General features: G+C 66.6%; 1 protein-coding gene across 1 annotated transcript; it reads right to left on the bottom strand.

Moving 5' to 3' along the window:
* Window positions 1-548: 548 nt before the first annotated feature.
* TRPM5 (transient receptor potential cation channel subfamily M member 5) lies at window positions 549-16664 on the bottom strand. Its single transcript, XM_059929977.1, is given in 26 exon segments — window positions 549-1029; window positions 1382-1445; window positions 1812-2069; window positions 2238-2423; window positions 2870-3023; window positions 6330-6504; window positions 6597-6729; window positions 6919-7037; window positions 7165-7411; window positions 7413-7511; window positions 7747-7859; window positions 8293-8438; window positions 8785-8908; window positions 8943-9250; window positions 9253-9463; window positions 9728-9882; window positions 10926-11028; window positions 11296-11487; window positions 11590-11654; window positions 12878-13022; window positions 13793-13959; window positions 14379-14432; window positions 14584-14764; window positions 14939-15130; window positions 15291-15417; window positions 16399-16664. Coding segments are annotated over 26 exon segments (4365 nt in total). The 3' UTR covers window positions 549-648.
* Window positions 16665-24168: the final 7504 nt, after the last annotated feature.

Here is a 24168-nt window from a genome sequence, read left to right as displayed (position 1 = left end):
AACAGCGTCGCCAGGACTGCTGAGCTGCTGTGCAGGGCGATGAGGACGGTCCCCAGAGGGTGCTTGGGGAGGCAGCCGGGAGTGGGCGTGGCTCTCCTGTGACAGCACTTGGGGTTGGCCAGCCCGTCGTGCTGCTGAGCCCCGGGCCTGGCCCTGCCCCTGCTGCCCCGACCCCAGGGCTCCAGGTCCCTAAGGGAAGGAGAGACCGGCCTGGCTGGCCACTCAGCTGGGGCAAGCTCAGGAGCCCAGACCCCCTCCCCGCAGGGCAGGAAATCCCTCTCCCCCTGCACGTGCTTTACTGACCACCTGACACCTCCCAGACATCCCCGGGGTCCGCTCATGTGGGGCTGCAGCCCAAGGTGTGGGTGTGCTTTAAGATACAGCAGCTTTGGGGGCGGGTCCTCTTGGGGAGGTGACCCGCAGCTGCTGCCCAGGCTGGACAGCCCGGCACTCACCGTGCGAGCTGTTGGGGGCGTGCGGTGGCAGCCGACACACACAGTGAACACTCAGTTTTGGGTCTTAAAGGACAGAAATTTCAAGTGCAAAAGTTTCAGAAAAAGACCAGTCTCTTGGTGGGCGACACAGGTTGGGCATGGACTCCAAGGCAGCTAGCTGCCCACCTAACGGGAGGTGCCCCGCACAGGGCGCTCAGCAAGTGTCTGCTCTCCTGGTCCTGGCTGGTTGGTTCTGGTCGGGGTCCTGAGGGCTCTGCCTGTCAGGGAGGGCCCACGACACACCGCTGCACCCCGGGCCCAGGACGTCCAGGGAAGGTGCCGGGCAGGGCAGCGAGTGGTTCCTTTTGGCAAAGCCCCGAGCCACATCCTGCTGGGGGGGCTCCACTGGAGGTGGGGGCAGGCCGGCGTGTCTGTGGGGCCTGGGGCTCTGGGAGAGGTGGGCCCCGCGTGCAGACGGTCCAAGTGGCTCAGGTGTTCGAGGGCAGCCGGCCGGCCTCTGGGTGTTTCCTGCTTCCCAGGCCCCCTCCACGGGCAGCAGAGGCCTGTGGGTTCCCACCACTGAAGTTCCGGGAGTCTGGTGGGGGAAGGTAGGCCCCTCCTCAGCTGCTGGGCGTCCGGTGGGGCAGCCAGGGAAGGGAGAGGTGGCCCTGGCTGGGGGCGGGGAGGGCAGCAGCCCAGTGGGGCCAGGCAGAGGCTCGGGAGTCTGGGTGGCCACGCCCTCACACCCTGGCTGGGTCGGTGGGCTTCGTCAGAGGGCCCCTACCCACCCTGAAGACCGTGGTCAGCCAAAGGCCATCAGAGGCGTAGGCCGGGCCCCTCCCAGGGCAGGTGGGAAGCGGAGGCCCAGGCCAGCGGGCTGGCGGTGGATTGCTCGCGCCCACCCTGCCCCAAGCCCGCCCAGGACGTGTGGGGACAGCCACACCTACTGTAGTAGGTGTTCCTGTGGGCCAGCGTGTCGGCCGTGGAGAGGAGCGTCGTGCAGTAGTTGACCTGGAGAAGGGAGGCGCGCTGGGAGCTCCCAGGTCAAGCCCTGTGTCCGCCTCCCCCTGCCCACCGGCGCCCGCACTGCTCTGTGACCCAACTCTAGTGGCTGCCTCTCGAAGGAGGCGGGGTGGGGGGGGGGGCAAGGCCCCAGCAGAGCTCTGTCCAGGGTCGGGAGGGAGGCTGTGTGCTGGACCGGGCCACATCCCTGCCCCTCTCAGCCCGTTTCCCCTGCTCAGACCCTGTGACGTGAGAGCCCACGCCAGCTGTAAGGCAGCCTGATGCCCAACAGTGATCCTGGCAAAGATCTCACAGCCCCCAGTCCCATGGCGTGAGATCCGGCCCCTCACCAGATCCGCCGGCGCCTCTACTTACCGGCACCCTGCAGGCGAGGCGACCAGCGCTCCAGGCGGGGCCCTTGTCCCTGTAAGCCGCCCCGTGGGCTCAGCACCCCGGCCTCCTGCCACGCCCACCCGGGGGCGGGGCCAGGGCGGGGCCCCACACCTGTGGGCCGTCTCCCGCAGCAGCTCCTCCCCGCTGTCCTTCCTCCGCTTCTCCAGCTCGCTCAGGAAGTTCTCCTTCTGCACCGCCTCCCAGGTGACCACCTTCTGGTCCAGGGGCTCCGGCAGGTCCCTCTCTGGGAAGGCCAGGCAGCCTCAGGGGCAGAGTCAGGCAGGAGGAGCCCTTCCTGTGGTGCGCCAGCCTGCAGGGTCACTGCAGACGCGGCCAGGGCGCGCTGCCCCTCCCCAGGCCCAGGCCCCCACCCCCCCCTCAGTCCAGGCAGCTGAGTCCAGCCCAAGCCTCACCCAGGCGCGCCGCTTCTGCTGGGCCTCCTTCCGGAAGAACCTCTTGAGCACCAGGTTCAGGTGGCTGAGGAGGATGAAGGGCGGGGCCAGGGAGGGGCGCTCGTGGTACTCCACGATGAGGTGGTAGCGCTGGAACTTCCAGAAGGTGCCCGCGTTGCCCTGCACCACCTGGAACGTGTAGCTGCGGACGCTTGTGGGCAGCGGTGGGCACACGGCCCGGCTCCCTGCGCTGTTCCCGGAGTCCCAAGGGCTCCCCCCCACCCCCCCCCCCTGCTGTCCCCTCCTCCTGTGACTTCTCTCCACTCCTCTGGGGTCTTCCACTGCCCCCTCTGCTGCAGCCTTCGCAGACCCGGGCCCTACTCCCTGGGGGGCGGGGGCCTGGGAAAGCATCATCACTCCACCCACACGCACACACCTGCCATGCCCTGCACCACCTCCTAGGTGCCCTGACCTCCAGGCCCAACCCGAAGGGGAGCCACAGTTTTGGGTGACACCCCATTTCCAGGCCCCTCCTGGGGGCAGAGAGGTGACTGCAGCTTGAGGTCCGGAGGGCCAGGCGGGTCTGGGCCAGAGACGCTGGAAGTAAGGGCCCCCGACGTGGACGGAGCAAGGCGGCAGGGCGGGCACCTGAACATGGCAATGAGCAAGTTCACGAGCAGCACGTTGGTGACCAGCAGGAAGGTGACCAGCAGGACGATGACCAGCCGGTTGGCGTAGAGGTTGGGGCAGGAGGGCGAGTCCTCCAGCAGCAGGGGGTGCACAGAGCGGTTCACGCGGGCTTCTGAAAGGGGAGTGGGCTTGGTGCGGGCGGTGCAGGGCTGAGCTGCAAATGCCCTTGGGTATCGAGGGCTCTGTCCCGCAGTCGAGGCCACCCTGGGACAGAGGGCCCTGGTTAGGTGGCCAACTCTTGTGGTTTCCTGGGGATCATCTGGGCTTCAGCGCTGAGTTCCTGTCGTGGGACACTCCAGCCCTGGGTGGCTGGCCTGGCGGTGCTACCCCACTTCCCCACTGCTGCTGGGCCGAGCTCACAGCCGGACCGCAGGCTTTGGAGGCAGCGCCAAGGCCGTGTGGAGGATCCCGGTTTCTGCTGGTTGCTTCGTGGGTCACCCCCAAGCACCACCACCACCGCCGCCAAAGGCTCTGCTAGAGCCAGTCTGGGGAGAGCCGGCCTCGGCGAGGGGAGGTGGAGTCCGTCCTGCAGGACTTCTCAGGGCCTTTATGGCTCTACTGCCTATCACAGGACTCTGAGCTGGGGGGCAGGTCTGCACCATTTCCAAAGCCTATGGAGGCAGAACACCCTTGACACTGATCACTGTGGGCATGGGGACGAGCCAGCCTGAAGAGTGCCCTCTGCGTGGGGCAGTGAGTGCCCTGGGAGCAGGCTGAGCTCTACGCTCAGGGTAGACAGGGACGCCCTGGAGGGGCCCGAGGAGCCCAGCTCCAGCCCCTCCCCGGCCTGCCTCTACCCGTGCAGGGCCAGCCTGGACCCCCCACCCCATCCCAGGAGATGGGAGGAAGGTGCAGAGGAAGCGGGGGGAGTGTGCAGCTGCGGGGGCCCCAGGTGCTGGGGCGCCTCCCCATCAAGAGGGCTTGTGGCTCCAGGTGGTGACCTCCACAGGCCGTGCGTGTGTGTGCGTGTGTGTGCATGTGCGTGGACCCGGACACACGCCTGCATGTAGGGCTGTGTTTCTGTGACTGCCCCTCCTCCCAGTCTTCATGCTGTGACTGAGTCCGGGGCACTGGGGGCCTCTGTCTCTGTGTGTGCCTGTGTCCCCGCCTCCGTGCTTGCGTGTCAGGCTGGCAGGGCCTGTTTCCGTGTGCGCGTGTCTCCCTCACGGGGGCGAGTCCCTCCTGAGTGAGTTACTGTGATGGGGATTGGCGGGTCCCCACGTGAGTTCCCTCCCCGGCTGCCCCCTCCCTCCCCGCCCGCAGATCTGCCCGGGGCTGATGGGTGACCCTCCCCTCTCCCTCCGGCACCCCGAGAGGTGGGCCAGGGCCAGGCCTGGAAAGCGTGTCTGTGAAGCTGTAAACCTGTCTGATGGAAGCGGCTCCGTGGTCACGAGACCCCTGCGTCTCCCCCATAACTCTCAAAGGCGCCACCAGGCTAGGCTGGGAAATGAGTTGTCCTCGTCTCTGACCTCCTAGAGCCCAGAGACGGAGCCTTGCCCTGGACGCTCGGCCCCCAGCTCCCGTGGGCGCGTGTGGGGCAGGGAGGGCAGGGCGGCCACCCGGGAGCCCGTGGGACCGCAGGCTACCTTCCCTCTCGGCCGTAAGTCTTGGCTGCACCACCGCGGGCTCACAGGGAGGGGCCGGGGCCGGGGGCTGTGGGGGGGGGGAGAGAGACAGGGAGGGAGACAGGCACCTGCCCGGGACCCTCGGTGCCGCCCAGGCCCGGCCCTGGTCACGGGCTTTCCACTGTGGAGCTCGGCCTGGCAGCCACAGCTAGCGCTTCAGGCCGGACCCCCGGGGGTCTGCGCTTCCTCCGTCCGGCCCCGGGGGGCCCCAGGCTCCTGGGGCCCCCGACCATGACAGAGTTCCCTCGTACCAGCGTGTGGCCATGGGGGCAGGAGTGACCCCCCACCCCTGCCTGGTCCTGGGGACGCCCACCTCACTCCCCTCCTTCCGAGGGGCCCCGTGGGACTGGGGCAGTGCTGGGGGTCATGGTAGCATCCCCCAGCAGGGGCCATATGGTGCGGTCGGGGAGGCCTGGAGGGCGGGCAGGGCCTCGTTAAACTAATGGCCTGGAAACTGGTGCCCACGGATGAGCAAACACCGGACCCGGTGCCGGGGGGCTGGGGGACTAAGAAAACAGCCGAGGAAATGAGCCTGCAGAACACCTTAATTAGGAGGCAACTCCCATGACGGCGCAGCCCCACCCCCGCCCCCCATCCTGGAGGCCTGTTTGCCTCGGTCACGTCCTCATCCCATTGACAAATATTTACCAGGTCGTGGGGCGCTGACCTTGCCTCATTAGCTGCAGTGGCCGCGGTCAGGCCTCAGGGACAGTGTGCCCGTGATTGCCCGGTGGGCCCCGGGCGGCCTCAGTCTGACACCAGCCCGAGCGAATGATCCCTCCGCCTCACTCCTTGCGCCGGGAGTGCCCGGCAGGGCGGGTGCCCTGGGCCCTCACACTGGCCCCTGGCTGCTGGCCCACCTTGCTTCAGGGGCTGGTCCCCCCTCCCCCTCCCCTTCTCCCCCTCCCCTCCTCCCCCTCCCCTCCTCCCCCTCCTCCCCCTCCCCCTCCCCCCCCTCCTCCCCCTCCCCCTCCCCCTCCCCCTCCCCCTCACTGAGTCCCAGCCATCCCAGGGCCTGTACAGGCATCCCCGCCGCCAGCCCAGGGCTCCCTGAGCCCCCATAGCTGAGCCACTCTGCCCCCCACACTGTGCTGACTTGTGGGAAGTTCTCAGCGCCTCCACCAGCCCCAGCGCCCCCAACACCCCGTACAGGGGCCACCCTGGAGACACCCCTCAGACAGACCACACTCACCCGGCTGGAGATCAGGCACACACGCTGGTTGGGTCCCCAGAAGCACGGATGCCATCAGGAGCGGCTTCCTAGCTAAGGGCCTTTCCAGCAGGTGGGCCCGGGGCTGGGTGCGGGGCCGGGTGGATGGGGGCTGACAAGAGACCTGATGCCCACTGGGGACATGCCGGGGGGGGCGGAGCAGCTGGAGGGCCCAGACCCCAGGCGACCTGTAGTGCCTACCCATCCCCCCTCCCGGCAAGGCTCCCGCCGCCCCGCCCAGGCTGCTCTCTCTCCCTGCAGCCCCGTCTCCATCTCCAGCCCGAGGCCCGAGTTTGGGGCCTCCGCAGCTGACACACATCAGCCCGGAGCTGTCCCCTGCCGGACGTGGCCCTGTGTGGGTGGGCAGGGCCTGGGGGGCCAGCCTCGGGGACCCCCTGCTCTCAGCCACTCCAGGCCAGGACCTCCTGTGACCCTCAAACACCCCTCTCAAGGGCCACATGTCCAGGGTCTTACAAAAGGAACGTTCATAACTGGAGTCGGTTCAGCTGCACCTCGGGGTGGGGATCCTATGTGGAGCGGGCACAGAGGACCCTCCACGCCCACCCCCAGGCTGCGTGCTGACCATCGATCTCATCCAGTGGGATCTGCCCGAAGATCTGTAGGTATGGCCGGTAGAGCACATGGCGGAAGATCCACTCCAGGCGCCTGTCATGCGGGTGCAGCAGCGCCTGGCTGGTCACGCCGTAGGCCACAAGACACACACTCAGGAAGAAGAGGAAGAAAAAGACGTCCTTCATCTCCACGGGGGTAGGCGTGTGGGGAGAGAAGCATCAGCCCCCGCCTGGCGGTGGGCCTCGGCCTCACCGCCCTCCCAGGGGCGGGGGCTCACCATCCGCTCCACGATGGTGATGTTGGGGCCCAGCTGCTTGTGGATGGCAAAGATGTGGATGAGCCGGAGCGTGAACACCATGAAGTCGATGGCGAGGATCGTGCGGCCGGCCTCAAACACCGAGGGCAGCATCCTGGCAGGGCGGGGGTAAGGCAGGCTGGACGGCTGCTGGTGCCCAGAGAGGGCAGGGGCTTCCCCCAGGACACACAGCACGGGACATACAAACACAGGGTTTCCGGGGCCTGAGCAGACCCATCCTGAAGGCAGCCCGGCCCACCAGCCCAGCAGGGCTGCCCCTGCCAGGCCTCTGGGACCCACAGACCTGCAGGTGACACCGACGATGAACAGGAAGATGGCTACCATGTCACACTTGATCCAGTTGTCCTCCACGGAGAGAGTGACCTTCTTCACCAGGCGCATGTCCTCATCTGTGAAGAAGCCCTGGCAGGGGGCAGACGGCACCCCACCTAGCTGGGGACAGCCCCGCCTGGGCCAGGCTGTGACCGTCAGGGATCGGGGCTCCATCTGGAGCTGGGACGGGGCTCGGTGGGCCGGGCCCACCACTGACCTGCCGGATCTCCTCCAGCACCAGCGTGAAGAGCCAGAAGTAGAGGGTGACCTCAGCCCCCGACAGCCCCTGGGGAGGGGGCCTGAAGTCCACCAGCAGGACGTAGGTGAACAGGAAGAGGAACGCGAAGTACATGACCACGTTCCCCAAGAACACGGTCACGGGCGCCCCCCAGAACTTCGGCCAGCTCCGCCGCTCTGCACCACGAAGGAGGCCACGGCCAGCGGTGAGACGGGTGGCCAGAGCCCCGAGCTTGCCGCTGCCCACCGGGGTCCAGCCTCTTCTCCGCGTCCAGGCTGTCTAGCCCCTGCAGGTCCTCTGGGCCCGTCCTTAGAGGGGCCTCCTCACTGGGAGCACAGGGGGCCCTCAGGGACGTGGGAAGGGCACCCAGAGGCCCCCTGCTTGGTCCAAGGCACCCAGCCAGCAGAGGAAGTGCTGGACACACTGCGAAGGGACACGGGTAGGGGGCGTGCATAGGGGGGCCCACACGGATGCTGGGTGCGGCGGGGGCCGGCGCCGGGGACATGCCGCCACCAGCCCCAGTGAAGTGCAAGGCCCCCCAGCTACTCTGTCCTGACAGACCTGAAGGTGATGAGGTTGGTGAACATGAGGGCCGGGCAGAGGAAGGTGCCCAGCAGCCGCAGGATGGGCGTGCCCGAGGCCATGTCCCCCCACCAGATCTTGGTCAGGAAGGCCTGAAATAAAGGCACAGTTGCCCTCCCCCCCCCCCGCCTCCACACCTCTGCCCTGCTGGGCCCGCAGCAGGCCTGCCCTTCCAGGTTCAGCAGAAGCATCGCCCCTCCCAGCCCTGGCTCCTGGAGTCCCCTGGAGCCTCCATCCTGCTGGGGAAGGAAGACCCTTCGATGGGAGAGGCCAGGCTCGGGGGTCCAGGAGGGCTGAGCTGAGAAAGTGGGGTTTCTGCCGAGACTGGAGGTGGAGAGAGGGCTGGACGTGGGGAGAGTGGCCAGCTGAGGGAGCCGGGCAGGCGGCTTCCAGGAACGGAAACCCCCTCCGGAGCCCCCCACCCCCATGGCCGGGACACAGGCAGGGGGAGGCGCGTGAGGGGGGTCGGCTGGGGCACCCCCTGTCTGCCCAGCCCCTCGCCCCACAGCCCTCCCCGGGGCTCACCTGCACCCCGTCGTGGGCGAAGAAGGCCTTGGTGTCGGCCTCGGTGGCCAGGTGCAGACACGTGGTCCTGCTCCATGAGCGGTTCCGGCGCACCAGGAGGGCGAAGGCGCGCTCCTCGCTGTTACAGTAGCACTCGGAGAAGAGGTCTGCCCGAGGGCGCGGCTGCTGCCTCGATGCCCGGGCCGGCCCGCCTGCCCTCCTCCTCCGGCCGGCCCTCTGCCCTGTGCCTGCCTCCCGGGGGGCTGGTGAGGCCCGGGAGAGGCCGGCCACGTGGAGGCTGCCCATCCCGGCCCGGCCTGCCTGTCGGGACCGGGGGAGCCTCCCTCTCCCCGGGTGTCCCTGCCCGCCGGGCCGCAAGGCCCAGCTGGCCCGAGCTTTAGAGCTGCGTCCTCGTCAGCCGTGTACCCGTCTGCCCCCATAGGCTTTAGGGAGGAGCCCAGGGGCCCCGCGGAGCACAGGGTCCCTGCAGCCTCCACTGCCTCGGCTGCTCACCCAGGGCCAGCTGCTCGTACTTGGCCTCACGCGGGGTGCGGCCCACCTCGGCCTCCGTCTCCAGGTGGGACATCTCTTTGAGGATCTTGCGGGTGGCCAGATCTGAGGATGCAGCTGCCTCCCCGCCCCGCCCCAGGCCCCCTCCCCGGAGTCCTCACCATGGCCCAGAAGTAGGTAGCCATCTCGTGGCGGTTCTGCAGCACCGCCCACAGGAACAGGTCCCTCCAGGAGCTCTCGCTCCTCTGGTTCAGGTCCAGCAGCCCCTTCTGTCCCGTGGGCCGCCGGGCCGGGCCCTGCTCCTGGGGGACGGGGGTGTCAGCCCGCAGCCTCGGCCCCGCCCGGCCCCCCGCCGCCCCCTCACAGCTCATCGCCTGGAAGAGCCCACGGCAGGCATCATGCAGGAAGTCCTTGAGCACCCGCGACACCTCGTGCAGAGAGAAGGCGGGCGGCTCCCGGGCCTGCTGGCACCCAGCCCAGCCAGCGTCCACTGGCCTTCCTCGCGCTTGCGCCGCAGCAGGTGGAAGGGCAGGCTCTTGGGGGGCGCCGAGCGGTAGAGCTGCTGAAGCCGCCCGTACGTCACGACGTCCGCCACGTCGGCGCCACCGTCCACGAAGAGGCGCACGAACTCGGGCTTGTTGCTCACCAGCGCGTCCATCATCACCTCCTCCAGGTGGCGGGACTGGGTGGAGGGTGAGAGGGAGCCGGTGGGGCGGGGCGTGGGGACCCTCGGCAAGGCCCCCGCCCGTCCCGCTGTGCCGGGTGGCCCACACCCGCCGCAGTTCAGCCCATCCTGCCTTGGGGGGCAGACGAGTGAGGCAGCAGCGGGAGGTGCCCCGGTCACCCCCGGCCCGCGCAGCCAGAGCTGGGCCAGGATGGACCCGGACGCCACCTGCCCCAGCCCTCCACGCGTCCCTGCCCGGAGCTGGCCAGAGTCGGGCGGCACCTTCCACTCCACGTCCCCGTTGAGGATCTCGCTCCTGGCGATGTCCACGTGGTCCCAGGCCACGGCCAGCTTCAGCTCATCCGGGTAGTCCTGTGCCTCCTGGCTGTGGCTCTTGCAGGCCGCGGGCGGAGCGGGCGGAGGGCGTGAGGGTGAACCTAGACGCCAGCAGAGCCGCTGGGCACAGGGTCCCTCAAGGGTCCCACAGCCACGGGAATGGCGCCCTGGTTCGCTCCACACCCTCTAGATTCACAAGACATCCCAAGACCCCCAGGAGCCAATGCCGGGAGCGCCAGGACCCCAAGGGGACCCCAGGGGTGAGCGGAAGAGTGGGGAGCCGGCAGCCTGTCTGGAGGAGACTCCCCTCCCTCAAGGGTGTCCCGGCCCCCTGCCCCGCACAGCCCCTCCCTGCCTGGGCCTGTGTGCCCCACCAGCGGTCGGCCCCTCCACAGGTGTTTATGTCCAAGAAGAAGCACATCAAGAGACAGCCAGAAAGCGGAGACAACCCGAGTGTCCATCAACAGAGGGACAGAGACACAAAATGTGGAACATCACTCCACCCTAAAAAGGAGTGAAGCCCCGCCACAGGCTACAACGTGGACAACCCCCGAAACATCGTGCTCTGCGAAGGAGAGCCGCCAGTGGCCACACAGTGTGTGATCCCATCCGTAGGAAATGCCACAAGTAGGCAGATCCTTAGAGATGGCAGATTCGTGGTTGCAGGGGGCTGGGGGAAACTGGGGTGACTAGCAGGGGTCTTCTGGGTGGTGGAAACGTTCTGGAATTAGTATGGTGCATAACCTTGTGAAAACACTAAAACTCCCTGAGTTAATTGAACACTTTAGTTTTTAAAATTGTGATAAAATATAGTAACATAAAACTTGCCAAAGGCAGGACTTTCTGTGGATTTGCACGGGGGCCTTGGTAGGCTCTGTATTCCTCCAGTTTTGTTACACGTGCTGCCACTGCCGAAGTGAGCCGTGACCGGTACACACGCCCACACACTCACACACACAGCAGAGTGCAGCCGTGCCAGGGGTCCCTCCCGGCCACTGACAGCCCCCAGGCGGCGGCCCTGCCCCTGGAGGCCGAGACCCAGGATGGGGCAGGGGCCGGGAGCCGCCCCTCACCAGGCTGGTCCTCCATCTGCCTCCACCTGGTGCCCTCCGTGGGCCTCCCAGCGGGCGCGGCCAGGCCTCACCTTTCACCCGCGCCTTGAGGATGACCGTGTCCAGCTCCTTGGGGCCCTCCTGCTCGAAGTCATGCACGGTGAGCAGGTGCGGGTGGGAGGTGATGTTCCGCAGCTGGGACACCAGGACAAAGGCCCCGAGGTTGTATATGACCCCACGTCCCCCAGCGAGAATGCCAGCCCTCTGCCCACTGGGCCCAGGGCAGCCCCGCCCACAGACCGAGGCTCCGCCCCCAGGCGTGAGGGCCTGAAGCAGGGGTGAGCACGGGGCGGTGGGGTGGCTTTGCAGCCAGAGGGGCCGGGCATGGGCATTGCAGGGGGCGGGGTCTGGGGTAGGGACCAGCGCTTGGCCCTCCTGACTGCGGTCTCGGGCGGCTCATACCAGTTCTGTCCAGTGCACAATGTCCTCCCAGGAGAAGTTCTCACTGGGGAACTTCTCTCTAAACTGCTTCTCGGCCACCTGGGGCACCAGGAGGTGGGGCTGGTTCATAAGGGCAGCAAGCACGTCGGCGATGCCCCCCGAGCCCGCCAGGATCAGCCACGGGCCGGCGTGCTCCACGGCCCTGGAAATCCTCTGAGGCGGGCAGGGAGGGACAGCAGGCCGAGTCAGCTCCAGGTCCGTCCCTGCCCTGGCGGGGGGCCCTGCAGGAGGCCCCCACCTGCCGCCCCTGCCTACCTCCAGGGTGCTGGGGTCACCGTTGACCAGCAGACAGAGGACGGGGATCTCGATGCTGCTGGTGCCTGCAGACGGAGCACAGGGTCCACCCAGGTGCCCGGGCGAGCGGAGGGCCCGGGACCCTCCCCGTGGGGTGACCACCACGGCCTCAGACCATCAACTTGCCACGTCTTCTGGGCAAACTCCAGCCAAGAGGCTTTTTCTAGAGAAGTGCAGGCTCCAGGCTGCCCCGTCACCCGGGAAAAGGATGACAGTTCCGCACCTCACTGTCCGATGTGGCCGCTTCGTGACTATTTAAACCTCAAGTTGAATATTCAGTCCCCGGCTGCACCAGCCACATTCCAAGGGCCTGGCATCTCTCCGCATCAGGGCAGAAAGCTCTATTGACCACCTGCCAGGTCATCCGAGGCCCACAGAGCACATCGAAGAGGTAAAGGAGGGGCGCTGGTCAGTTTTTTCCCCAAACAAACCAGAAATGAGACTTTCGAATGTGAAGCCCCAGAGAAGCCTGGACCTGCTGGGTAGGCTGTGTGGGAGGAGCCCGGCAAACTGCTGGGAGGACTCCAGGCAGGCGGATCGTCCCCCGTCCCCACCCCCAGCAGGGTCCCCTCTAACTCCTACGGCGCCACCTGAATGAATGTGGAGGATCCTTGGGTCGCGTGGGCCGCCAGGCATCAGGAACACAGGGCTCAGCACTGCACCACATGGTGACGGTTTAAACACAGCTTCGGTTGTGTTTTCATTAAAGAGTGCTCAGCTGACAGATATTTCGTATTGCTTATAAATATTGTAAGCAATTATACATATCTTGTTTATAAATATTAGTCGTGCACTAGTGTTAGCAAATCCAGCTTTCGAACCCACCACTGGCCACAGCGGTGCCCAGGCCTCGGACAACACTGCCCCCTGGTGGCACCTTACCTCGGGCCAGTGGAGGGAAATAGGCTTCTTGAAACTTGCAAATCTCATTTTCTTTCCAAAGCTCGGAGCCCACAACCAGAGCCTCTAGCCAGGGGAACCCCACTGGAAATGGACCTGCAGCCACTCTGCCGACTGGTGGGAATGTCGCTGCCTGGCAGGGCTACTCCCTACAGCTGTGTCCCCTGTCACCGTGGCCGGCAGCTCCCCCTCCCAGGTCTTCCCAGTGGCCTGAGTCTCAACATTCTGGCAGGCTTTGTGCCTTCAGCCGGGAAGGCCCTTCCCTGCCCGCCCTGGTGGTCCTTCCAGCCCTGTCCACACGCTGTGGCCACCCCCCTCCCGTGTTCCCTGGCAGCCAGGCGGGCCTCACCCCCGTAGCCGGTCCTCTGCTCCGAGATGTGCTTCTCCAGCCTCAGCCGCAGCTCAGTGGGCTCGCTGCCCTCCCCGGGGCGCCCGGGTCCACAGGGGCCCTGGCGGCCACCATCGTCCATGGGGTAGTGGACAGGGCTGTCCTCCTGGGTCCCGCATGCACATCATGAGGCCTGGGCAAGGCTTCTGTCCAGGCCCCCCGCCCCCCAGATGGAGGGAGGGCTGGCTGCTGTTTCAGGGGGCCCAGAGGCGGGCACAGGGAGGGGACCCTCTAGACAGAGCCCAGCACTGGGGGGAGCTTCTCTCACAGGGCTGCCTGGGCCTCCTTTGGACCTGCCTCAGACCCCTCCCCCAGGGTGGGAGCAGAGGCCACTTGCCCAGGGTCACCCAAACTTGCGGGGCGGTGGCCAAGCCAGCCATTTGGGCACCGATCTGTGCGGGATCCTTGGAGCCCAGGTCCCCATGCCAGGTCTGTGCGGGCTGGGAGCCTGGCAGCCCCCTCCCCATGCCGTTCCCTGGGCGATGCTGCCACCTGCTGGCCACATGCTGGGCATGCGGCTCCCAGCTCCCCCTCCGGTCCCTCCCCTTCACCCCCCTCCCCCTTCCTGCCCCCCCCTTCTGCCCTCCCCCTCCCCTGGCTCTGAGTCATTTCACTGCCTCAGTCCTTCAGAGCAGCCTCGCTCCCCCCCCCCCCCCCCCAGGCCGGTGAGCCCCCGAGGTCAGGGGCTGGTCTGTCCACTGCTGGCCTGTCCACTGTGGGGGGACTCAGTCGCAGATGGAGGGCTGTGGTCAGCTGCGAGGCTGCCTTGGTGGCCTCCATAAGGCATGCCCTCCTGCCCTGGGGGGTGGCCGATATTCGGGGGCCTCCCAGGCCCACCGTGTCCCAAGGCCACCGTGCCCCGAGCCAGACGCTCACCTGGGCGTCATCCAGAAGCCGACGGTGCAGCACGCGGCCCAGCAAGGCGATGCCGATGGCCACCACACGGGCCTTGGTGGACGTGCTGGCCAGTGAGTGGTCACGCACAGCCTGTCCGACGTACCGGGCAAGGCCCACACGGAGCGCGCTGGTCAGGATCCAGGCACCTGCAGGCCCGGGAGTCACCGCGCCCAGCGGCCCCAGGGCCTCCCCAGTGGCCCCCACCCCAGGGTCCCCTCCCGCCTTTGGGGCATCTGCTGGGAGCTGGCCCCGCCAGGTGCCATCTGGACAGAACAGGCCACGACTCTGTCCCGTGGCCTGTGCTGGGCCAGAACCCAGGAAGATCTTTCCAGATTACAAAGCCCTCAGCCCAGTGGGTGCACAGACCGGGCTTTTTGTCTTTTCTACAATCAATCATTTCTGGGGTGAAGGAGATCAGAGAATCCACGTCCTTGACTGGGTTTTCTGAAGGCCCAGCCGGCCTGAAAATAAAGCCCAGAAGTTTGATTCTGACCCCAGCGACTGGCCAGATTCCTCGGGCCAGATTCCTCCCCCAGGGGAAGCAGAGGGGGCGAAGGGGGCCCACCCACGGGCAGCGGGGTGTGGAAACTGGCGCTGCCCCCGGGTGTCTCGCTGAGGCCTGCGGGCCCCACGGTGTGGCCGGGTCCTCCTGGGGAAGGCTCCTCTGCTGCGTCCCTGGAGCTGCTCCCACTGCCACCGTAGCACCGTCGGGGAAGGGTGACCGTGGGGTTAGCGGGCTGCGGGGCCGAGGCCCTGGCCCGGGGCCTCACGTGTGCTCTGAGCCGCCTTTACCAGCCCCTTGCGCAGGAAGTCCCGCAGCCACGGCTTCAGGGCGAAGGGCCGCTCCTCGCCCACCAGCGACACCACCAGGTTGGGGGCCGGCAGGTGCCATTCGGTCAGCAGAAGGTCAAAGAGCACAGACGGGGCCACGCCACTGGGCAACTTCACGAACTGCAGGGCAGGGAGCAGGGGTCCTGGGTGAGGAGGGCACTGGGCACAGGGTGCTGGGCATGGGGGTGCTGGGAATGAGGGTACTGAGTATGGGGGTGCTGGGCAAGGGGGTACTGAGTATGGGGGTGCTGGGCACGGGGGTACTGAGTATGGGGGTGCTGGGCAAGGGGGTACTGAGTATGGGGGTGCTGGGTAAGGGGGCCCTGGGCATAGGGGAGGGCTGGGCTCCACGGGGATGGGGACAGGGTCGCAGCCAGAGGCCAGGGCTCCCACAGGCCCCGTCTTGACCTGCTGTGTGACCTGGGTGTCCCCATCGCCTTGGGAGAGGCTGAGGCCAGAGAGAGGAGGGCTCTGGACACACCGTGCCTGGGGGTAGGAGGCAGGGGCCGGAGGGCGCTGCCAGCTCCACAGCTGTCTCCACCTGGGGATCTGAACAACCCCTGTGCACCCGCCACCCCCGCTGCGGGAGAGCGGGTGCCGGGGCTCAGCGTTGAGGGGAGGACGTGGGGTGCGGGCAGCCTCTCACCTTGCCTCGCTTCTTCCCAGACCCTCCGAATTCGATCTCACCCCGGCACAGGCCCGGCCCCTGTCGGTCGCCAGCACCCCCGTGGCTGCCAGGACGGGCGCCCCCGGCACCCTGCATGGGGCCCTCTCTGCAGGGACAGAGCCCACTCCTGAGGGCGCGAGAGGCAAGTGCTGCCCCCCTTCCTGCCAGAGGCCGGGGCGCCTTCACCAGGGAAGCCCCTCTCCCCAGGCGCCGCTCTGGCAGAAATGGGGGGCCCCCAAGAGGGTGTCTGCCCCGGTGCCCTTCCCACCGGCCGGCCCTCCTGAAGCCCCACCATGTCGGCTCCGTCTCCCCCTTCCCCAGCCCCGCCTCCTGGCCCGCCCCCCGCCCCCCATTATGCGCCCACTCACCCCTCCCTGGGAGCAGCCAGCCGGCCACGCCCATCGCCACTTCTGCAGAGGCTTTGGCAGGGGGCTTCCTGGAAACCCCAAAAGGCTCAGTGGAAGTCTCGGAGCCCAGGACACGGATGGGACCCTGGCTGTGCCTGGTGCCCCGGCAGAAAGCGGGTGGGAGGCGAGCAGGTGAGGGCTGTGTCCACAGCTCAGGTGCAGGGGGACCTGGGGGGCTGGGCGGGGGCCGAGGTGGTAGAGACGCCCCTCCTTGCCCAGGTGGGCCCAGGAGGCCCGGGGAGGGGGGCTCTAGCCACCCCCCGCCCCTCCCACCACCCAGGGACCTTCCCACCGAGCCCTCACCCCTGGCCCAGCGCTGCCCACGTGCCCGGCGGGGTTGGCACATTAGCAGAGACTCGGGAGCCACGCCAGGGTCCCAGGAGTGGCCCGAGTGACAAGGACCTGGGTTCCATCAACTTGCCTGACAGCAAGCACCCCCAGTGCCTCCCAGACCCACTGCCGACGGCTGCCAGCCAGGGCCCAGCCAGGCCCCCCACCACCCGCCCACGGCTCCCCATGGCCCCCACTGCCTGTCTCCAGTGGCTGCTCTGCGGGCTCAGCGGGGAGAGCGCGCCCGCCCGGCCCCCCCCCTCGCAGAACCCGGGGCCAGAACACAGGAGGGGCAAAGGTCTTCTCAGAGCCGGTGGGACCCCAGGTCCCAGGAGACCTGAGAGGCCCACCTGTGAAGCTCTGTCTCCCTGGTCGCCCCGTCCATCACGGGTGTCGGCAGCGCCCCGTTCAGCTGGGGTATTTTCCCAGCTTCTCCAGGGTCAGCCCCACCCCCCGGACGGATGGGGCCCTTTGGGAGAGGAGAATGAATCTCTCGGTAAAACGCTTTCCTACGGCGGCTCCGGTTCTCAAGGCCAGGCCAGCCCTTTGTTTCTTGGAGAGAGGCCACCTGGGTACACAGGAGGGGCCGGTGGGGGGGCACCTGCAGGCATGACATGGTCCTCCCACTGTGTCCCCCAAAATCATGTGTCCAAGCCCTAGCTCCTGGTGCCTGTGAATGCGCCTTTTGTAGAAATAAGCTCTTTGCGGATGTGATCAGTTTAAGAGGAGGTCATTAGGATGGGCCGTCATCCAGTGACCTGAGTGTCCTTATAAGAAGAGGGAAGAAGCCAAGTGAAGATGGAGGCAGAGAGTGGGGGGATGCGGCCACAGCCCAGGGACGCCTGGACACCCAGAAGCTGGAAGAGGCAGGAAGGACCCTCCGCTGGAGCTGCTGGAGGGAGCTCGGTGGTGCAGCACCTTTATTTGGGATTCTGGCCTCCAGAGCAGGGAATCAGTTCCCCTTGCTCTCGGCCGCCCATCTGTGGGACTTCGTCACAGCTGCCCAGGGCGCTCATACAGCCCATATCTTGTCCCCACCCCCCCTGCCCACACCCAGGCCCTGTCCCCAGACACTAGCCTCCAGTATTAAAAACCCATAATCACCAACATGGAAAGGCCATATTCAAATCCCACCCCTCTGCGCTCCCTGCTGTGGGTGGGAAGCAGGAGGATTGCATCCGACCCCGCCCCCCAGGGCTGGGCCTGACGCTGTTGGTACCAAGAGCCTCTGAGGCCCGGCCCTGCCAAGGCACAGAGGGGAGTGGGGAGACCTGCACGCGACCACACAGCCAGGGGGAGGCTAGACCTGGCCTGGGCTTGGGCACCGGCCAACACTCACCCCCTCGGCACTGCCGCCCTCTGGGTTATAACTGCAGGGGTATCCCAGGGCGGCTGTAATGAACGACCACCAACTGGGCATCTTAAAACAACAGGAGTTGATTCTCTCGTGGTTCTGGAGGCCAGAAATCCCAAAACAAGGTGTCGCAGGGCTGAGCTCCCTCTGGAGGCTCTAGGGGAGGGTCCTTCCTGCCTCTGGCAGCTCTGGGGGCTCCAGGCGTCCCTGGGCTTGTGGCCGCATCCCTCCAGCCTCTGCCTCCATCTTCAAGTCCCCGTCCGAGTCTCCCTCTCCTTATAAGGACACCGGTCATTGGATGAGGGCCTCCCTACTCCACTATGACCTCATCGTAACTAATAGCTTCAGCAAAGACCCTCTTTCCAAATAAGGTCATGTTCTGAGGTTCTGGGTGGATATGAATTTTGGGGGGACAGTCTTCAACCCCAAAGCACCGGCAGCGACGTGGGATGTGCTCGCACCATGCGGGGAGGGTGGGGCTGAGCAGGGGCCTCGCTCCCGCCGGGGGCCTGGCATCCCTCCCACCGCTGGACGCGCCCCTGGCCCGGGGGGTGTGGGGGCTGGGCAGCACTGGTGTGCTCGTAGCCCGAGAGCCCCGGGTTTGCTCCCCCAGGGAGGGGGACCTGGAGGGGACGGCGGCGGGGGGAGGGTGCTGTGGTTCTCCCCCTCCCCCTAGCCCACGTCGCCCTTTCCTCACTGACAGGGCAGGTGGTCCTCACTGTCCCCGGGGCCACGACCAGCTCCCCTCACCCCACGCCCTTAAGGCCTGGGCCCGACCCCTGGCTTCCCAGCCACGGGGGGCCAAGGGGGCATTGGGGTCCTGTGCTGAGAGCCGGGGGGGCACTGGGCCAGACACCAGGCAAATGGGGCCACCAAGCGGGAAGGATATGCAAACGGCTCATTTTCATGAACAGGTGTCCGGTCTTTGACAGCCCTGTTCCCGGAAGGGGCGGGAGGGGTGTCTGGGCAGCTGGGGGTCCTGCGTCACCCCCCGCTGGAATCCCGCCCCGCCCCCCGACAGCCGACAGGGAGAACAGAGGCAGGATCTTCAGCCCCAGCAGCAAGGGCACCGGGGGCTCTTGCTCGGGGGGCAGACGGCCACCCCTGGTCAGAGGCCACCAGGGAAATGGCCCCAGCGCAGGCGGAGCCGGGCGGCCAGGCCCCGGGGGTCCCAGTCCACCCGGCCCCCTCCCGGGCTGTGTCACTGGGCAAGCCCCTCACCCGCTCGGCCCCTCTGCTCCTCCCTGAGATGGGGAGGAGGGGGCACACAGGGGTCCCACGCACAGCAGGGCGGCGGTCAGCACGGCAGCCCCCGGCCCCCAGTGAGGACACGGGTCTCCCGGGCCAGGAGAGGGGGCAGCGAGGGGGCACAGCTGCCCACGCGCTTGTGAGCCCCCCAGCGGGACAGGCACCGGCTCTGAGGCCCGGCTCCGCGGGGCCGCCCCCCTGCCCAGACCCACCCCGAGCCCCCCTCCCCTGCAGAGGGACCGTCTGGAAGGCCGGGCTCTCCCCAGGCTCCGGAGGAGGAAACGGAGACGAGCGGCCGCCTGTGGCCAGGGTGGACGGGGCCCCGACTCCCGCTCCCCCTGGGGGCTGGCGGCCAGGGCGCCCACCTGCCTGCTTTCTCCCCGGGCCCGGACACGCGGGGAGGAGCGGGTGGAGGTGCCCACAGCCTGGCGCCGCCCCTCCTCCTCCCCGCTGCCACCCGATCTCCGCCCCACCCGACCCACAGGCCTGCTGCGGCCAAAGCCACCGGGCGCGAGGGCCAGCCTTCCCCGGGCCTGACGGGCCCCGTGACCCCCTTGGGCGTGACCAGTCTCCCGGTGCCAAGAGGTGACCCTGTGTGGGGCTAGCTGCTGTCCCTCCCTCCCTCCGCGGCCTGGGGGGGGAGGGGACGGCTGTGCCACACCCGTGTCTCCGCCTCCCACCGGCCCTCAGTTTACCTCTGCAGCAGGTGGGAATGGCCACCTCCAAGGGGTGTGGCCGTCCGTCCGTGGAGGACACGTGGGCAGAGACTGGGCCCACAAAGCTGAGAGGCGCCGGTGCCCCGTGTGCGCTGTCCTGGAGGGTGGCATGCCGGGCCAGCTGTCAGGTTGTCGGCAGGCTCCGCAGACACTGTCCCTTCAAGCGAGGGCAGGACAGGGCAGCACGGGGGTGGCCCTGGAGCCCCACAGTCCTGGCTCACACCCTGCAAATCCTTCGGGCTCCTTAACTCTGGGCCTCAGTTTCTCTGAGAAAATGGGGATCTGAGTAGCCCGGCTTCTGGGAGCTTGCGGGTAACACGTGAGAACAGGTGACACTTCTGTGTGCCCCTTCCCCAGAGACCCCAGGACCCCCTCCCAGGGACCCCTCCTCATCCCCTGAGCTCTGGAATGGGGGGGAGACCCTGTCCAGGCCCTGTGCTCTGGGACCCCTGGTGGCCTCTCAGGTCTGGCCCGTTGGCCACCAGGGGGCGCCCCAGGACCGCAGGCTGGCGGAGGTGGCCTGGCCGGTGGAGGCCGCTTTGCCCCGGACCCGAGGGCTCCGTCCTGGGCTGGGCACGTCCCATCGATGGGCCTGGAGCCCACCCAGGGAGGAGAGGGGCCGCCTGACGATCCCTCAGGAAAGACAGGATTCCAGGTAAGTGGGGCTCCAGGGCAGGGACCCCACAAACCCTCGGGGCCTGAGACCCTGTGGACGAGATTCTGAGGGGGAGATGCAAATCTTGGTGTTCCTGGGCGAGGGCCAGACCCAGCCCAACTGAAAGACCAGCCTGGGTCCACACCCCCTGCTCGCCTGGGGCCTGGCCCCGCTGTGGGTCCTGCCAGCGTCAGGGGTGTATGCAGAGTGAGGGGATCTCCCCAGAGCCTCCGAGCCTGGGGGGCGGGGGACACATGGTCGGCCTCCTCCCATCCTCTGTTCCAGGCCTGCCCTCTACCCCGGCCTCCTGGATGCTCCTGTCCGGCCACCCCCAGCCCAGTACCAGGCTGTGCTCCTTCCCTGCCTACAACCGTCCATGGCTCCCTATTACTCCACAATTACACCCCACCACGAGCCCGCAGCCCTGCCCCGCCCATTGCCCACCTCTCCAGCCATCTGGCCTCCCCCTTGCTCTCTCATCCAGCCTCAGAGCCTCCCCTTCTGCCCACCCCCGTCCCCCTCGTCCCCCCCCCCCCCACCCGCCGCCAGTCACATCAGCTCACGGGCCCCCTGGGTCTCTCTCTCTCCATGTTACCCGGCGTCACTTTTCAGGGAGCCTGACCCTCTGAAGGGACCTTTCATTCACTGTCTGCTTCCTGCCTGCGGTTCTCGGCCACTGAGCCTCCCGGGCTCAGAACAGGAGCTGCTGGGAGGATACACAGTGAGCAAGTGGGTGCGGGGTGTGGACGTGCGTCTACGCGGGGAAGCCTGTGACTGAGGGGCTGCAGCCAGCGTGGGCTCTGTTCGGGCGGGGCACCACCGAAGGGAGGAGGTGCCCAGGGGCCACCCGCACCCACTGGCGCTGCCGGGGGGACGTCCCGCGTTCTGCGCTCCTGCTCCATTTCCAGCCGCCTGCACCCCGTTTCCTACAACTGGGTCCAGGGCCGGAGCCACTCGGGACAGGACTGAGTTCACACGGCGACGCTTGCTTTGGGGGAGAGGCCACGCCTGGCAGAGTGCACGCCAGCCCCCAGGCCTCTGTCCGTGGGCCGGGGATCCTGCTCTGCAGCAGGCTGACCGCAGGGACCCACCGTCTTCTGCCCCCGGCGGAGGCCTGGGAGGGAGGGACATACACATGCGCCCCGCCCCTGACAGAGGGGCAGCCCCCCCGCCCCTCCCCGTGCAGGCTGGGTGCCTCGTGGGGCTTAATTTGCAGGAAGACTCAGCCTCCTGAGCCACCTCTGGTCTTTGTCTCCCAGGACAGAAGCCACGTCTCAGAGAGGGGCCTGGCTGGCCCTGGGTCTCCCTGCCGGCCTGGGGGCCTTCTCCGACCCGGTGCCTCCCTTGGGTCTGCGTGAGGTCGAGACTCAGGCCCTCGGAGAGGAAGCGCCCTGCCCTGGTCCTTGGGGGCGGGGAACGCCACCTCTGGCCACTCCTGGCTGGAGAGGGCAGGGCGGGCTCCGCGGGACGGGCCACCGTCCACCGCCTCTGGGCTGCCCCGAGCGTCCATGGTGAAGGCTGAGAGCTGGTGGTTTACCCCGCCTAAGGGTCGTCCACACCGAGTAGCCCAGACTTGCCCCCCACCTTGCTGACCCACACACATGCCAAGGTTTCTGTAGCACCCCCCTCACGGGACTTGGGGGACCTGCAGGCCCTCCTTCCCACGGGGACGCCCACAGCTCTGTAGCTGCGCCTCGTGGGCCCTCACCCCCCTCAGCCGTGGCCGGTATCCTCCCTGCTGCCGTCACAGACGCAGGGAGAGAGGCCGGAGAGGCCCAGCCGGGGCTGAGCCGGGACTCGGGCATGGCCACGGGCCCAGGCTCACTCCCTCTCCCTCCCACCATCCTGCCCCCGAGTTTTTTGGAGTCCAGGAAGGAGACACCCCCAGTCCACTCCCCTCTTCCCCTCGGCACTTGGTGGTAAACGCAGACCTACAAATACGGGAGCGCCTCCTGTTCCACCCGTCACCGAGGAGCAGCCGTCCACTTCAGCCCCGAGAGCAGGTACCACCGTGGAGCATTGGGCAGGGTGCTGGCCTGGCCTGCGTGAGGGGCGGCCCCCACTGAGTTCCTGGACAGCTGTGGGTCCAGGTCCTGAGGTGAAGTGGGGACGATGATCCCACCGCCTCGCGGGGCCTGTGTGGGAGGGAGAGCGCTTGGAACAGAGCCGGGCTTAGAGCTCCCAGCAAGCGTCCCGTGCAAGGACCAGTGGGTGTGTGTGTGTGTATGTGTGTACACAGCGTGTGTAAGTGTGAGGATACCCCGTGTGTGTGTGTGTGTGTGTGTGTGTGTGTGTGTGTATGCACTGTGTGTATGTGTGTGTGCATGTCTGTGGACGCACAGGCTCTTGCCTGCAGGTGCAGCTGGAGCACAGGCACGTGGGCATCGGGCCAGGGGGACCACAGCTCCAGCAGTCCTCAGCTGCCCCTCTGTCCCCTTCTTCTTGGCCCCCGAGGAGGCCGAGAAACTGATTCTCCCTCCTTGGGGGTCAGTTAAGGCTCAAACCACAGGCCTCTGTGGACCCCCACCCCGTTCTCCCAAGCGCACTGTCCACCCGCCTCGTGTCACCCATCAGCTCGTCCAGTCATTCAACACAGATTTACTGAGCAACATCTAGGCGCCAAGACTGTGCTGGGGGTCAGGTGACAAGAAGCAAATTTTAAAAAAGAAATGATTAAAATGGTTGTGGAGAAACATAAAGCAGGCAAGAACCTGGATGGAGGATGGATGGATGGTTGGGGGATTTTATTTTTAAATGGTCAAGGGCTATCTCATTGGGAAGGTGACATTTGTGCAAATAATTGAAGGAAGGGTGGTTCATCTGCCCATCATCATTCACTTACCCACCCCTATCCATCCACCCATCCATTCACCTGTCCGTCCATCCCTCCATCCACCCACCCATCCACCCATCCGTCATCCATCCGTCCCTCCATCCATCCATCCCTCCATCCACCCACACATCCATCCATCTGTCATCCATCCGTCCCTCCATCCCTCCATCCCTCCATCCACTCACACATCCATCCATCCATCACCCCTCCATCCACTCACACATCCATCCATCCGTCATCCATCCGTCCCTCCATCCCTCCGTCCCTCCATCCCTCCGTCCCTCCATCCACTCACCCATCCATCCATCCGTCATCCATCCGTCCCTCCATCCCTCCATCCACTCATACATCCACCCATCCGTCATCCATCCGTCCCTCCATCCCTCCATCCCTCCATCCACTCACACATCCATCCATCCGTCATCCATCCATCCGTCATCCATCCATCATCCATCCGTCCCTCCATCCATCCATCCCTCCATCCACCCACACATCCATCCATCTGTCATCCATCCGTCCCCCCATCCCTCCATCCACTCACACATCCATCCATCCGTCATCCATCCGTCCCTCCATCCCTCCATCCCTCCATCCACTCACACATCCATCCATCCGTCACCCCTCCATCCACTCACACATCCATCCATCCGTCATCCATCCGTTCCTCCATCCCTCCGTCCCTCCATCCACTCACACATCCATCCATCCGTCATCCATCCGTCCCTCCGTCCCTCCATCCACTCACACATCCATCCATCTGTCATCCATCCGTCCCTCCATCCCTCCATCCCTCCATCCACTCACACATCCATCCATCCGTCACCCCTCCATCCACTCACACATCCATCCATCCGTCATCCATCCGTCCCTCCACCCCTCCGTCCCTCCATCCACTCACACATCCATCCATCCGTCATCCATCCGTCCCTCCGTCCCTCCATCCACTCACACATCCATCCATCCGTCACCCCTCCATCCACTCACACATCCATCCATCCGTCATCCATCCGTCCCTCCATCCCTCCATCCCTCCATCCACTCACACATCCATCCATCCGTCACCCCTCCATCCACTCACACATCCATCCATCCGTCATCCATCCGTCCCTCCATCCCTCCATCCCTCCATCCACTCACACATCCATCCATCCGTCACCCCTCCATCCACTCACACATCCATCCATCCGTCATCCATCCGTTCCTCTATCCCTCCGTCCCTCCATCCACTCACACATCCATCCATCCGTCATCCATCCGTCCCTCCGTCCCTCCATCCACTCACACATCCATCCATCCGTCACCCCTCCATCCACT

The sequence above is a fragment of the Balaenoptera ricei genome, chromosome 8 (genome assembly GCF_028023285.1).
Source record: "Balaenoptera ricei isolate mBalRic1 chromosome 8, mBalRic1.hap2, whole genome shotgun sequence".
Taxonomy (NCBI): Eukaryota; Metazoa; Chordata; class Mammalia; order Artiodactyla; family Balaenopteridae; genus Balaenoptera; species Balaenoptera ricei.
The sequence above is the reverse complement of the archived record's forward strand: the minus strand, read 5'-3'. Positions and strand labels throughout refer to the sequence as shown.